At 40.1% G+C, this 15,649-nt stretch overlaps 1 protein-coding gene across 2 annotated transcripts in view; it reads right to left on the reverse strand.

Moving 5' to 3' along the window:
* Positions 1-311: 311 nt before the first annotated feature.
* The window catches only part of Hivep2 (HIVEP zinc finger 2), a 179,449-nt gene continuing 164,111 nt past the window's right edge, over positions 312-15,649 (reverse strand). For both annotated transcript variants that reach the window (XM_042679093.1, XM_042679177.1), the window contains 5 exons: positions 14,222-14,376; positions 12,116-12,291; positions 9,238-9,339; positions 7,827-8,722; positions 312-2,770 (listed from right to left, as the gene is read on the reverse strand). In XM_042679093.1, coding sequence (XP_042535027.1) covers positions 1,946-2,770; positions 7,827-8,722; positions 9,238-9,339; positions 12,116-12,291; positions 14,222-14,376 — 2,154 coding nt within the window. In that variant the 3' untranslated portion in view covers positions 312-1,945. The remainder of the gene's footprint in view (positions 2,771-7,826; positions 8,723-9,237; positions 9,340-12,115; positions 12,292-14,221; positions 14,377-15,649) is intronic.

A 15,649-nucleotide genomic window follows, 5' to 3' on the forward strand; every position in this document is an offset into this window, starting at 1 on the left:
GGCAGGCAGAGGAGAAATGGTAACTTGCTTCATTCCTGAGACTTCTCTTTAGATATAATGTATATTGCCAAGCTTAGATTTGGATGTTTCCATTTCTAGAGTCTACAAGGCAGTGACCACTAGCTCTTCTAATGGGATGGTCAATGGGAACCAATAACTGTCTTGCTGTTTGTTAAAGCCTTTGTAGTCAGTGTGCCTCAGGTTTGATAGAGCCCCAAAGCCTGGATGGTGTTCTATTAGCCCCAAAATTCCTTTAGAAAGAAAACTGGAAAATTAAAAATGTAAAATAACACATAAGAACTAGACACCTCAAGCATGTAATTGTATATTTATTTCTCTTTTTAAAGAACACTCCTTAATGTAATTCAATATACAAACTTGGTTTCACAGAATTATAATCCACTATATAGCACAAAGATAACCCAGATTGTGTGTGCGTGCACACACGTGTGCGTGCATGTACACGTTGCTGTGTCACTCCCTCTGTACTTCCAGACCTACAAAGAATCTTTCCATCTTTGACACACATCAAAAGCCATTCTGAAATGTTAAATACAAAAAGCATCATCTTTCCAAAAGTTTCTCTTCCATGAAAACTTCTCTTCTCCATTCCCCCTGAGACAGCCAGGAGCGTGACACTTTACCCCATTCAAAAGGGTAAGGGGACTTCTCCTAACGCTGGTGTTCACCCTGTTACCTTGTGGACAGGCCGGTGGGAAGGGTCTGGGAGCGGGTCTCCGCCCCCTTCCTGGCTTCCACATTCAGCCCTCAGAGTCCAAGCCCAACCCCTCCATGTATCCTTAGTTACAGTTGCCACCCTGTGCTGCAAGAACCAAGGAGATTGCTAACCTCAGGTCTCCTCCATGGGCAGCGCACGGCACTGCCTGCCAAGCCACCGGGCCGGCCGATAACCAAGCTCTACCACAGTCCCATGTGCTCTGTCACTTTGATTTCTAAAGACACCCTAGCATAGGTCTGTGGCAACCTAGTGTCCAATTGAGTTACATAAAATTGTACCAGTGATGCACTTGTACATATTTACATGGGGTGGAATGTTTTCCCATATTTTAGATGAGTATATAGATCAACATGTTCACGTAAGACCAAATACTTTTAATATTATTTATAACTGATTTATAAAGCTTTGAAAAAACTCACAATAGCACATTGTTTACTTTAATGCTGTACGGTACTATCAGTTTAAAATCACAATCAGCACTTAAGTTATAGTCAATCCAGCAAACAATAGACAAAAAAATTTACAAGAACTGACTGATACATCCTTTATCTTTTTTTTCTTGTAACTAATGCATAAGTGCATAATAAGATACTCTAGTTTAAATATCTTGTTTACAATGTACATTTTTGTTCTAGTTACGCAACAGTAAATCCCATGCTTCACATAGAAAAGCAATCCACAACATTAAGAAAAAATGTATAATTTATGAAACAAAGTAAATAAATATTAGTATTACAGAATCAGAGCTGTACATAAAAGCTGTTCAGTTTTTATCATATAAAAATATGTTTTAGTGCAACCTCACATATATATTGATGCTGTTTTGCTTTACATCATTTCGATCCAAGTGTCCAAAAAAGGAAAGAAATTACATTTATTACAAAGCAGATACACAAATTCTAAAATATGTACAAAGTACTGCTAAAAAATGCTTATAAGAATATAAGCAAAGTAAAGAAAAGGCACAAACATCTGTACAATTTTAAAAGTACCAGACCCAATAGGTTAATTTCAAATTTTGTTTTGGTCAGGCTCATGATGACGTGTTAATTTCCCTAATTCTTTTGAAATAACAAAAGTATATATAAGAGCAAACTACCGTAACTTAGGACAGGCATGCTATAAACTTGATTACCTCTATTCCTAGAAAAACAAAAACAGAAAGAGGGGGAAATGTGAAAAATGAAAGTTCCCATGCATCTTCCATCAAGGTAGCTGACTCTTCTTTGAAGGTCCCTTGCCTTCCTCTGTGCTTGAAGGAAATTCCTCGCTTCTGTCAAAGTCCGATGGGCCCTGGTCCACACAACTCTGACTGTAAAACGTGGGGGGAGCTAATGCAGTCTGGGATGTACCAAAGTTGTCCTTTTCAGCATCATGCAAGTCAGGGTGGGAGGCTGAGGTACCGGGTTGACCTGGCTCAGGCCCACTAAAGTGTCTAATGCTAGCGTGTGCACTTTCCAAGGGTTTCTGGAGGGGATCGGGCGCCCGGGCTGGCTGATCGGCCCCCAGCAGGGCTGCCTCTTCTGTGCCAATCCGGAGAGAGGCAATGGCTTTTGTACAAGTCTGGATGTTTTCTTCCTGTTCCCTCTCTGTCGAATTTAGGCTATCTTCCGAAGTGCTCTGCTTCATCAATAGCCGAGGAGAGGAGGAAGTGGTGGGCAGACCCGATGCCGACAGAATGTGAGGGGCTCGCTTCTCCCGCGGCCTGGAGAGAGCATAGGGGTCCTTCAGGAAGGGCTCCCCTAGCCCTCCTCCTTTCCTCTCCTCGGAGCCCTCCACGGGCAGAGGCAAGGTGGGTGGAGGATGTAAACCAGAAAGGGCGGGCGGCATGGAGTGAACCATTTGGATCCCACCAACTGGCACCATGGGGATAGGAGCTCGCACTTGTTGTTGAGAGTGAAGTGGAAGATGACTAAAGACATAGTCAGTAGGACCCTCAGGGAAAAGGCTGGAGCCTGGATGTTCATAAGCACCTTCTTGGTCTCCATAGAGACTGAAGTAAGGAACCTGAGGTAATCCTCTTCTTAAGTTCTGTACAGGAAAAGAGAGAGCACAAGATTCAGATCCAGTGGTGCTTCCTGCTGAGTCGAGTGACTTCATGCTCACTAACTCAACTGGCAAGAGTTAGCTAGGCAGAGTAGCTACCTATCCCTATAGCAACTTTCCACTTCTTGGATCAGAAGGGGTCTCCTAGTTGCATCTTCTAATCTCGAAATGAGGGTGTCACTCTTGCTGTTTTTAAACAGCAAGATAATAACTCAGTGGATTTGCCATTGGAGACACATCATAGGATGTATGGTCTTCATAAGAGAAAGAGAAGACAACAATGGATAATCGATAGACAAAAACAAACAAACAACAAAACACCTAACCCAAAATATTAACAAACATTAGTGATGTTAGAGATGTGGAAAGAGGATGGGAGGGAGGACATTGATCAAAATGCATTGTACGCACAAACTGACATGGTCAATGGAAACTACCTAAAAATAATGATAAAAATAATGCTAATAATGGGGTTTCAAATTCAAAAGACACTGGTCTAAATGTCCAATTCAAAAAGCAAGTTTTTCATCAAATCACAAACCAAGCCCAGTTAAATCTTATTCCAGTAGTCTCTTCCTAAGAAAACTATCTGTCTGAGTAGTTTTTAACAGAACATTCGCATTCAGCTTGCTAACTAGGAAACTAAGATAATTGGGTCTTGATTCTTCTGTTGATATTTTCACTTCAATATTTTCTTGGAATTCATGAATTAAGAATATTTCAACATGCCAGGCACTAGTGGCTTGAGCCTGCAATCCTAGCTACTTAGGAGGCTGAGATCTAAGGATCATTGTTCAAAGCCAGCCTAGGCAAGAAAGTCCATCTCCAATTAACCAACAAAAAGCTGGATGTGGAGCTGTGGCACAAGTGGTAGGGCACTAGTCTTGAGCAGAAAAGCTCAGGGACAGTACCCAGGCCCTGAGTCCAAGCAAATAAAGAAACAACCAAGCAAATACACACTTGAGCTGGAGGTGTGGCTAGCACACACAGGCCCCGAGTTTAAACCCTAGTACTGAGGGGAGAGAAAAAAAAGTTTAAAATCTAGAGCCAAAAGTACAGATCTTCTTACTTCAGTCCTGAAAATGGAGAACTTACCGTCTATGTATGTTTCTGTAGCAAAATTCAACTATATTGTCAGATTAGTGGGTTTTAAGGGTATCTAATCTTACCTCATATGGATCACTCTATTTGAAAGAACTTGTTTGTTTGGTTTGAGAACTTAGATAAAATCTTCTCAACTATGGTAGCAATCCAGGAGAAAGACAAAACTATTCTAATTCATTTCAAAGATGTTTCTGTTTTAAAATTCAAGCAATACTCTCTACCCTTAAGCATTCATCTAGCTTTATTTAGACCGGAGTCCGGCTCAGGAACTATAAATTATGCATTATCTCTATTACTGTGTGCCATGCTTGGCATTTACTCTGCTCTGGGCTACACTATATTCAAACTGAGGAAAAAAAGAGATTTATTCTGGAAATACGTATGAAATGGTATAATCACCAGGGTGTCATAAGCTAGGGAAGGTGTGAATTTTGAATGTATTAGGAAGAATCAATTAAATGTCTCATACACACAAAATCTTTCTCATATTTGCTCTGGTTCAGAAAAGGGCATTCTATCACACTCTATTTAAGGCAGAAGAACTATCGTGCGTATGACTCCAATCTTTGAAGATAATGAAGTGAATTTTCTCTTAATCACATTTATCAAAATTTCAAGTTTAAAAAATATGGCATGGCCATCTTTTCCATTTTACTTCTGACTGTAATTTTGAGACATCTATTGCATATAACTCATCAGAAAGTGTATCTCAGGGGTGGGGGTCGGGGGAGGGAGAACTGGGGGAGGGAGAACTAAAGAAGGGATGGGCGGAAGCCAATAGGAGACACGAACCATTACAGAAAATCAAGTGGAGTGTTGAATACACTGAATATGTCCTAAAGCTATTCATCTTTTCAACAGTCTATCAGTAAGGGAGCTTTGGGGGCAGCATGCAAGAGGAGGGGTGACGGATCTGTGTTTAGTCACTGGTGGGGCATTACCAAGCTTGAGATCAGCCCTGTCCTGGGAGTGCTAGCTGCAAAGACAGTCCACTCCAGCATTCACTGCAGATGAATGGCTTTAATTCTTCCAGGGACAGATATGTGCACAGCCCACCTCACTGGCTGCCAGAATTTTGTAAACTGTGACCAAGGGGTGAAGTGACTTGTCCATGATCACAGAGACAACGTCCATCCTGCTCAGGGGCCATCCAAACTTGTCTTTTTTATGGAAAAGAAAAAGAAAGACAAGTCTAGATTTTATTTTTCCTATTTATGAAAGTAGAAATGTATTTGTTTGCTTGTTTTTAAAGACAAGACTAGAAACTCTATGTCATTTCATCCTTACGCCTGAGACATACACGGCACATCTTCAAAAATTATCAGGCAACAATGCCTCATTGCTGTAATTCTAGCCACTCAATCTAAGTGTCATGGTTCAAAGCCAGCCCAGACATGGAAGTCTGGAGAGTCTTACTTCCAATTATCCACCAAGAAGCTAGAAGAGGAGCTGTGGCTCAAGTTGTAGAGCTAGCCTTAAGTGGAAAAGCTAAGGCAGTGTCCAGATCCTGAGTTCAAGCCCTTGTACTTACATTTTTAAAAAAATCATGGAATGAACACTCTAATTATCTATCTTGAAATAAAAACCAATTAGAAGGTATAGAGCAGAAATGACAGTGAAGTAGGAAATGCAGTGACACATATTATCTCTAAACCCACTCCCTGGACCCTGTGTCCAAACTAAGCTAGAAAATCCAGTTATCACATTGGGCTCTAAGGTCTCTACACACAAGAGTCACCACCCTGTGAGTTCTCCATCAGAGACAAACAAAAAGACAAAACACTGCTATCAGGAATTCTCAGAAAGGATTATTGGTAATATTATTCCATTTCGATAGGTTCATACATTATTAGAGAGGGTAAAATCTTCATGTGACATAATCAACCAGGAGAAATATCTCTTGGGGCACTGTTAAGTCTAGTCTGTTGACACAGGCATGTATCTATTTTGCCCTGACCTCACAATGGCATGAGAAAACATAATGTGGGAACTGCTTGGAACCTAAATTCCTATTGAACAATTCTCAGATCTCTTCTCTCATATCACAAGAACAAAGTAACAGGTGATAGATTCTCCAAAAAGAATGATATTGAGGAAGAGACTTAAGACTTCATCAATGGTAAAATATAAAAGTCTAGCCAGGCGCCAGTGGTTCATGCCTGTAATCCTGGCTACTCAGGAGGCTGAGATCTGAGGATCACGGTTCAAAGCCAGCCGGAGCAGGAAAGTCTTATCTCCAATAAATCATTAGAAAACTGGAAGTGGTGCTGTGGCTCAAGTGGTAGTGCGCTCACCTTGAGCTGAGCAGCACAGGAACAGCGCCCAAGCCCAGAGTTCAAGCCCCACAATCGACCAAAAAAAATGTATATATATACAAATATGCCTATCAAATATACAGCTGAATATATATTTTAAAACAACATAATAGAACTAAACAGCAGAATTAAAAAGAAAACTGGAGCAAACTCAGTTACTAATCAAACCAATCTCTTTTTGACAACAAAATTCTAAGAACATTTCCAAGAATTAGATGAATTCCTTTAAATCTGCTCCTTCAATTCCTTTGCCTAATGTGATTATGAGTTATCATTTTTACCACAGCGTGGCTGTATTCATGGCTTTGTTTTTTGATTTACTTGACTGAATATGCTCTAGTACCTCACACAGGCCAGCCCCAGTCCACTGGGCCAATGCTAGCATGAGATGTGCAGGGAGAACAGGCTGCACCTGTGTCTCTACCAGGGAAAGGATTTGACGCTCATCCCAGCGCTGCAGTCACACAACTGGAAGGATTTACGGCTCTCTATTCAAGCTGCAGCGGCAGAGATTGCAGAAGATCTTGCCTTTCAACTTTTCTAGGACACAAAATCTTACAGAAATGTTCTTCTTTCTCTTAGCTTATTAATTTGTTAGATTTGCAGATAAGATGTGTCTGGATTGGTGCTCATGTCTCTGGAGGATCTGCGCTACCCAGGGTTGGGGTGGGCATTGGAGGTGTTAGAAAACAGCAGGGAGCCTTCCTAAAGTTTAGAATGACAGCCTGAGCCTATGATTCTAGGTGGTGGAAGGAGATGGCAGGGAGGAAGTGGCTACCAAGACTTAGACAGGATTGAGCTAGGAGCTAGCCATGCTTACGATGGCTGGCAAGGATACTGCTACAGAATCCAGGGCACTGAGAGTACAAGAAGAAACGAAGACCAGGAAACCAAAAACCAAGTCGAGCACAAACTCCTAAGCTCTCACACTCCGCCTGTGCTAAGTGCCTGCCTTACTTTTGCGAATCCTCCACCAACAGAGACGCAACAATAGTCTGCTGCGTCAGAGCAGAAGAGGGGCTTTTCTATGGACTTGCATTAAACCTTTGGCTTCCAAATAACCCATGCCCATCTGCTGTCATCTTAGTCTATAATGAAGATGCGCACTAGAAATCTTGGAATGTTGTCCCCTGGCTCTTTCAGCAAGGGTACCAGCTTCACGTGTCCTTTCACTCACAGCAAGAGCATTTTAAAATATAGCTATTTTACATTTTAATTTTAAATATACAGTGAGTGCATTTTTCAGCAAGAAGTTTTGGACTCCTCTCTTGGAGAAGAGTATGTGTCAACGATACCTAACACTCTGTGTCTCTGCAATCAGGCATTCCAGTTGCTCCATTTTTGTTAGTCACATAAAGCCCAATGTTTATAATTAGTTAAGCTTCAAAGGCTTCACCTGTTCCCAACTGGAAGCATGCTACTGCTCTGCCACAATGTTACTCTGGGAGTAATGCCACAGCTGTGCTACTGACAACAGCATGCAATAAAAATGTCTGCTATTTTCAGCCAGCAAGTTCACTCCTCCCCTAGCTCCAGGTTATAACGCATACCACAGCAATGTGTTATTAAGAGGCTCCAGTGAGCTGCAGCTTATACAGGAAGAGAGAGTGAGGTATACTTACAGGAGGCCCCAATACAATTGGTTCTGCTTGCAAATACTGCCCCATGGATAATGGTGGGTTGTGGTATAAAGCCCTTCTGGGGGACGGTGCTCTTATGGTAGTCATGTATCTTCTCTCTCTTCTGGGAGAGAGGTCTCTTCTCACTGTGATGTCTTTCCCAGGAGACAATGGCCTCCTGGGAGACAAATGCCTTCTCGGGGAAGCATCCCTCTGAGACATCTCTCTCCTCAGTGCAGCTTCCTTTCTTGGTGACAGATGTCTCATGGGTGACAGCTCTCGTCGAGGTGATAGATGTCTTCGAGGTGACAAATCTCCTTTGGGTATCAGATACCTCTTTGGCGAATTATCTCGACAGGGAGAAGAATCATATCCAGGTGAGGAATGGCGGCTCGAGGGGGAGAAGTCCCTTGGGGAAGAGCTGGGCTCTGAAGATAGCATGCCTTCCTCATCCATGACGCTGGGGATGTCCAACCTGTCTTTGTCTGGTTCCGAATCTGTACTTTTGCTCTGGAATAACCTCTGGTATTCTGTCATCTGAGTATCTTCACACGAGTCACTGGGTGTCATAAGCTGAGTAACCTGAATACTTGGCAGAGTCACCAAATAGCTGATCAAGGAAGAATGTCCCAGGGAACTGTCAGAAGGAACTCCATGGGGTACGGTGCCAACATTCACAGGCAAGGAGGAGAATCTGGGAGGCTGAGGGCTGGTACTTCTCGATCTTGTTTTTGGTGTCAAATCTCCCTGGTCATCAAAGTCATCATCATCTTCATCATCGTCATCATTATCATCTCCGTCTTCACCATCCGATTCCTCAGCATCTGAGAACTGGTGGTCAGTTGAAATGCTGGACATACTATGCTTCTCAGCTGCTTTGTGCAAATCTTCCATATTTTCTAAAACAAGCATTTAAGACAAGACAGATCAAGATCCAAAAGCTTTCCTTACCCAGGCACAGTTATACCTCTGATTTCAGATAGTTTTCATGGGGTACACGCATTGCTTCTAATGTTTCTATGTATGTGTTTGGATTCATCCTTGCCCTACAGTAAGGACTTCAGAATAGGACCTTAATGCTCAAATATTACTTTACCCATAGAAAACCCCCAACAAGTGATATTACTTTACTTATTTGGTTGCACAGGAGTTTGCTTTGTGCTGGCTAGGAAGGCACTCTCCCATTTGAGACCTTTTGGATCTTCCTTGATCCTCCTGATCTCTCTGCCTCCTGCATAGCTAGGATTATTTCAAGTGTGAGCCACTGCACATGCTTCCAATTTACTTTTGACGTGAAGTTTGTAATTAAATGAAATGCTGTCAGTTTTTTTAAAATAGCTACATTTCTTTTTTCACTGTGCCACAAATCTCCCCACACATGGCGAAGAGGTAAGAGAGCCCGAGGGTGACACACCTGCTTCCTCAGTTTCTGTATCATCCACCGATGTCATCGATACTCCCAACTCCAGGCATTTTTTCATGTGTGCTTTAGATTTCATATGTTTTGTTAGGTTTCCTAGAACACACAACCAGAAAAGAGAGAAATCAATTGGTTATCAAATGGTGAAGACTGTTCCAAATCCAACAATGAAGTGAACGAATTTGGAATAACATAGATGTGTTGTTATCGATTACATCTGGTTTCTAAATCTTGAGTTTTCTTTCTCACAATAGAGCAGTAGAAGTCTACAATCACATCATTTCAAAAGTAGCAAGACAGGACATCTTAGCCTTTCTGTCCCCAGGGGGCCCTGAAAACTTTCCAAAAGGTCAGACTGGCAGAACAAAGCAACACAGTCTGGGTCACACACCTCAGAGAAATTTCACAATGAAATAATCTTATTGTGCCCAATGAATTCTAGACCTTCTGTCATTGATCATATAAAGATTAATCTACAAGGAACCTCACTGGTCAGAAGAAAAATTACACCAACCAATGTGAGAGCCAACCTTGTAAATGAATCGAAAAATCCACACAAATTCTACCTAAGCTAATTACTTATAGGGGGTAATATTTCCGTTATTCAATATTTGTGTATTGGCAATATGTACTCTAACTTACAATAGCAATTTCTAAAATTCTAAAGCAGCAAGATTACCTTTTTGGTGTATAGATTATGAGAAAATTTGAAAATACTAGTATAATCATCCTTACTCCATGGAAGGAGAATAGGAAAAGAAGGAAGAAAAGAGGAGAGTGAACAAAAGAAGAAAAGTAGAAGAGGAGGAGGAGGACAAACAGAAGGAGGAGAAAGAAAAGAAGGTGAAGAAAGATATTTTACCGCCCTTATGATTCTGAGACGCATGCAGATGCTCATAGTCTCACAGAGTAAAATCTCAGAATAAATTTTTCTTGCTAAAACTCCAGGATGATATATTAGAGGCAGGTTTAATTCAATTTTCTAAAATATGTCTTAAAACAGGGCTGGGAAGGTGGCTCAGTGGTAGTGCACGCATGAGACCCTGGGTTTGATTCCTCAGCACCACGTAAGCAGAAAAAGCAAGAGGTGGAGCTGTGGCTCAAGAGGTAGAGCGTTAGCCTTGAGCTGAAGAGCTGAGGGACAGCGCCCAGGCCCAGAGTTCAGGCCTCACGACTGACAAAAAAAAAAAAAAAGTCTAAAAATGTATCTTCTTCTAGTTTCATACAACTAATACAAATATATACCCCATGAACTCATATGCACAGGAAGATCTATCATTTCTTATTTCTGTGAATTTGCCCTGTGTTCTAAAATAAAGGTTTTTATTTTCTTATCTCCTAGGGAACCTCTCAGTAAACATATAAAAGTCACATTTGTGCAAAAGTGGAAGGTATTTAAAGGATCGTATGCAAACCCTTTCTACCTTTTTTTGTTGCTCTAATTGACGTATGCATGTTATATAAATACCTTTCTAATAAAGAAATAACAGCTATGTGGAAATGCTCTATGTTTACATTTCTGTCACATCAATACAAAAATTTAGGATCTGGAGCTATAAAACAGATATACATTTCTCTATTGTGTTATTTCATCTGGTATTTATCTGACTTCATGGTGGCAGATTACTTGACATTCAAATTAAAAGTTAAGACACTGGAAATGGTGAGAGGTTGGTGAGGGATGTCCACAGAATCCAGTAGATCCGATGGAAAACACATTTTTCTATACAAAAGTCAAACACCCTCGAATGCACTACTGTCTGAATTTTAGAACATCAGACTTAGTGAACTAACTTATGGTTTGATGATAGAAATATAACTGAAGCAACCTTTGAGGTAACATATTTTTATATAAATTAGCCTGTTAAAAAATAGACCTTAAAATGTGAAAATGATAAAATGTCATTTCTGGGTATGCCTAGTTCTGAAGATTAACAGTTGTGGCCTTAGAGTAAGGAATTGTCTCTGTGCTGATAAATACTCAGAACAGAAGCTATCTGATTTCTATGCATAATTAATGCACCTGTGAATGGATGGCGGGCCCACCTGGGAGTCTGTGGATCTCTACATTATTTATAAGTTTGAAACTGACCATGAGCACAGGACTTCTCCCCAGCTGCTGCCCTGTTTTACTACTGCTCTGCATGCACTGTCTTCCTGCAGTCTTAATACTGATGCAAATATTATCTAGACCACATAACATTTCCAACATGAAGTAATGGTTATCCAGGCAATTCTTAGCCACTTCCTTTGGAGACAACTAGCCTGGCTCTACATCTATAGCTCTTAATTAGTCATAAAAGGAGCCTTGCAGTCTCACATAACATCCTTTGATCACCACTGACATGAGGGAGGAAAAAAAAAAACATTTCATGGAGTTACATTGACACAAACAACATTATCTTACTGTTTTTATGTTTGTTTTATGTTGTGGGTTTTTTTATGGTGGGAGAGGAGTACTTGGATTTGAACAAAGGGCCTCATGTTCCCTAGACAAGTGTTCCATTACTTGAGCCATGCCCTCAATTCCTCTTGCTTTACTTGTCTTTCATATAGGGTCTTAGGCTTTTTGCTTTGATTGGCCTGGGACCTCAATCCTTCTACCTTTGCCTCCCATATAGCTGGAATTACAGGCATGAATCACCATGCCCAGCTTAGTCTTTGAGGTAAGATCCCATCTTTTTTCCCCCGAAACTAATGAGGCACCATGACCTTCCTATCTCTGCCTCTGAAGTAGCCTGGATTACAATTGTAAGTTATTGCCTGGTCAAAACCATCTTACTATTGATTAAGGTGAGTTACAAAGTAGTATTCATAATATTAAATAGTCATAGAAAAAGTATTTTTCCTCTAACCCCTCCCATACTTGTACCTTTCGTTTTGAAGGCAAAGTTACATAACTTGCATACATAAGGCCGAACATCTGTATGCGTGCGTATGTGTTTTTTCAGCATGCTTGGTTTCTTACAGCGAATCCCACATTCTTCACAAATATACTTTCCTCGCCCACGTCCTCTCACATATACATAATCTTCGTTTGATTTATACCTGTTTTGAAAAGAGGCAATCCAGTATGGTTTCAAATACTCTTAGCATGTTGTGTGCACCAAGCCCAAAGCTAATCATTGCATGGCCTGGGAATCTTTCTCAACAATTAGTCAACTCCCCTTTCATGAAATTCATACAGTAAATGACCAGAAGAATTAGACAGTCAGCTGATTACTGCAAACAAAATGTAATCCTACATGAACTGACTGTGCTATTAAGTGTAAATTTATAGGTGTAGAACATACACGCTTCAGAGGGCATACACATACCCAAACAGTTACAGACCTGGGCTTACCCACTCTTTGATTCCAGATAGCCTTCCATCAGGGACAGCCAAAAGGGATACCAATGTATTGGAATCATCATGCTTCATGCATCATTTGTTAACATTACATCATCTAAAAACGTACATGTACAGACCCTCTCAACATTTGCTAAAATAAGTGTAACTGGTAATAGAGTTTCCTTCACTGCTAGCTTCTACTCTATTTTTACCATCCCAGCATACAAGTGCCTCAGAAATTCCTCATTTAACACAGGCTGAGCTCATCTCACCAACTGTTGTCTACAGCTTTGAGTTGCTCTTCCAAGGGATCATGAATCTGTACCGATGTGGAGTCTAAATTTCAATTGGCTTCTTGAAGGTAGGGTTGCATAATGAAAACTAGAGGTTCTATTTTTAATACAATCTACATTTTTCCCAGAAAGATTTTCATAGAGAGGTTTGAAAGGCTATCTAAGTTCAACTATTCCAGACACAGATGAACAAATGATTAGCTATATCAAGAGAAGATAGCTACCCAGTGGTCTAATATTTCATTGTGATTACAATACAATAACACAGGCTATATCATAAAGTGAAGTGGAGGCTTACAGAATAATTAGTTCAATGAGTAGCCTTAGCTTTTAAATCACAGCTAGAACTGTAAGTAAAATTATTAGTATGATGTCATTTTAGAAGGTTTTCCATTCAGAGGGTTCCCCTTATAATTTCTAAAGGTAAACTATCATTCAGGATGCCTCCTTTACTGTGCACTTACTTAACAGAAACCAGATTCATAGTTTTTCATTCTAAGAGAATAGCATATTTCCCATCCATCAACAGCAAGGAAACCAAACTCAACTTTAATCATCCAATCAATGGAAGGATTCATAAGAGAAAAAAAACATTTATACATTTTAATTCCAGTTCTGTTATGGATGCTATACAATCCTAACACTATCTACTTTATGGCCAGTACTAATCCAAACGAGAGTTAACTAGAGTCAAATATATGAGTAAGTTAATTTTTCCTGGCTACCTTCTTTAATTTTATACTTTCAACAAGAAATTCGAACTTCAACTTGTTCTTCAAAAGTAGTCTTTCATCTCACATTTTATAATACAATAGAACAAAATCTAAAGATGCAAAATGCCTTTCACCATTCCATTTCCCTATTCTGAAATTGCTTAAGGAATATAAAATAAAAGAACTTTACAGAAAGCCAGTTTTCTTGAAGGGCTACTCCGAGCTTACTACAGCCCATCATTGTGCCTTCAATGCCTCAGATTAACTTCTTTCCATAATAAAACACAGTAAAATGGTTGGGTAAAATTTAGCTGTACATTAGAAAAAAAAACCTGTACAAATAAAAATATTTGCAATAAGCAGTCTGAAGACCCAAAAATCTACATGATAGGCTACTTTAAAAGACTGAAAATAAATCAAAAGATATAGTTAACTAAATTATTAAATTTATCAAAAGAGAAACAGAAAAGAAAAGAGGAGGGGAGAGGGAAGAGGAGGGGAAGGAAGTCAGCTTCTATCACCAGCCAAATTTAGAAATGTGACTGGAAGTGGAACACACTTAAGAAGACACTCTTTTTTCCACATAAAATTCCAGGACCATTTACTTTGTCATACAACTGGACATTTCCACTTGCACTTACCCTCCTTCAAAGATTTTAATTCGTATTGGCTCAGTTTGTTTTGATCCAATATCTTTATCTCCATGAATATCTCCTTTCCCTCTTTCCTTTAAGATATTCCCCACTAATTTCCTTTCTAGTTTGCTGCCAAATATAAAAGATGCATCGGGTTTCATCTGCAGGACAAAAAGAGAGAGGAACTTCACATGCTTTCTCCAAGACACAGGGGCTGGTTACCTAAGATATGGGACACTGAATAAAATGAGAGAAAAATGATATAACTTCAACCCAATAATTCACAGGTACTCATTATCATTTATTCTGTACAACTCTAAAAAGAGACTTCAAAACACTCTAAAATAGCAACCAAAACAATCTGCAATCTATATATTAAACAGTCTCAAAAATATTGGAGGGAAAGTAATAACTGATACAAATTTAAACATTCAAATCCTAGCCAGGCACCACTGGCTCATGCCAGGTACTGATGGCTCATAAGGCTGAGATCTGAGGATCTTGCTTGGAAACCAGCTTGGGCAGATAAATCAGTGACTCTAATCTCCAATTAACTAGCAGAAAGCCGCAAGGTATGGCTTAAGTGGTAGAACAGTAGCTTTGAACAAATGACCAAGTAAGAGTGCAAAGCCCTGAGTACAAGCGCCAGGACAGGCACACGTTCAAAAAAAAAAAAAGAAAAGAAAAGAAAAAAGAAGCCGGGTGCTGGTGGCTCATGCCTGTAATCCTAGCTACTCAGGAGGCTGAAATCTGAGGATCGAGGTTCAAAGCCAGCCTGGCTGGAAAGTCTATGAGACTCTTATCTCCAATAAACCACCAAAAACCGGAAGTGGCATTGTGGCTCAAGTGGTAGAGTGCAAGGCTTGAGCTGAAGAGCTGAGGGACAGCGCCCAGGCCCAGAGTTCAAGCCCCATGACCCCCCCCCAAAAAAAATCCTATATTCATTTTTAATTTGCCATGAATTTCAATATGCTTCTTATTAACATTTTTGTAATAATTTTACATGTAAAAAAGTAATTGTCATACAAGAACAAACCTGCTAAGATTTTTGGAAAAGTTGATTTTTAAAGAGAAAATAAATGGAGTAAACATCTCAGAGAAAAATGTTGTCCATGACTATAAGGCCTATTGGGCAATCACAGTTCTGTCAGTGTTCACACTTCCTTCCTGATCTGATCTTCCATTTCTGGATCCCTTTCCCTGTTTTATGTCTCCGTTTTGCAATTCCCTGAATTCCTCTCTGATATTGGCCATATGGGAGAACAACCCATGGGGATTGTTCTCAATGGGAGAAACATCATGGCAGTTGGTGAAGATATGTTAATTCTTGCCCCAGAATCCTCCCCTAATTCTGATTTTCCATTTTTATGTATTTTTTTAGAGTTTCATCTCTGAGTCTCAGGCTCTTGCTCTCTTGGCTGGTGTTCTACCACA

Source organism: Dipodomys spectabilis, unplaced genomic scaffold (assembly GCF_019054845.1).
Source record: "Dipodomys spectabilis isolate Male_0828 unplaced genomic scaffold, ASM1905484v1 ptg000001l, whole genome shotgun sequence".
Classification (NCBI taxonomy): domain Eukaryota; kingdom Metazoa; phylum Chordata; class Mammalia; order Rodentia; family Heteromyidae; genus Dipodomys; species Dipodomys spectabilis.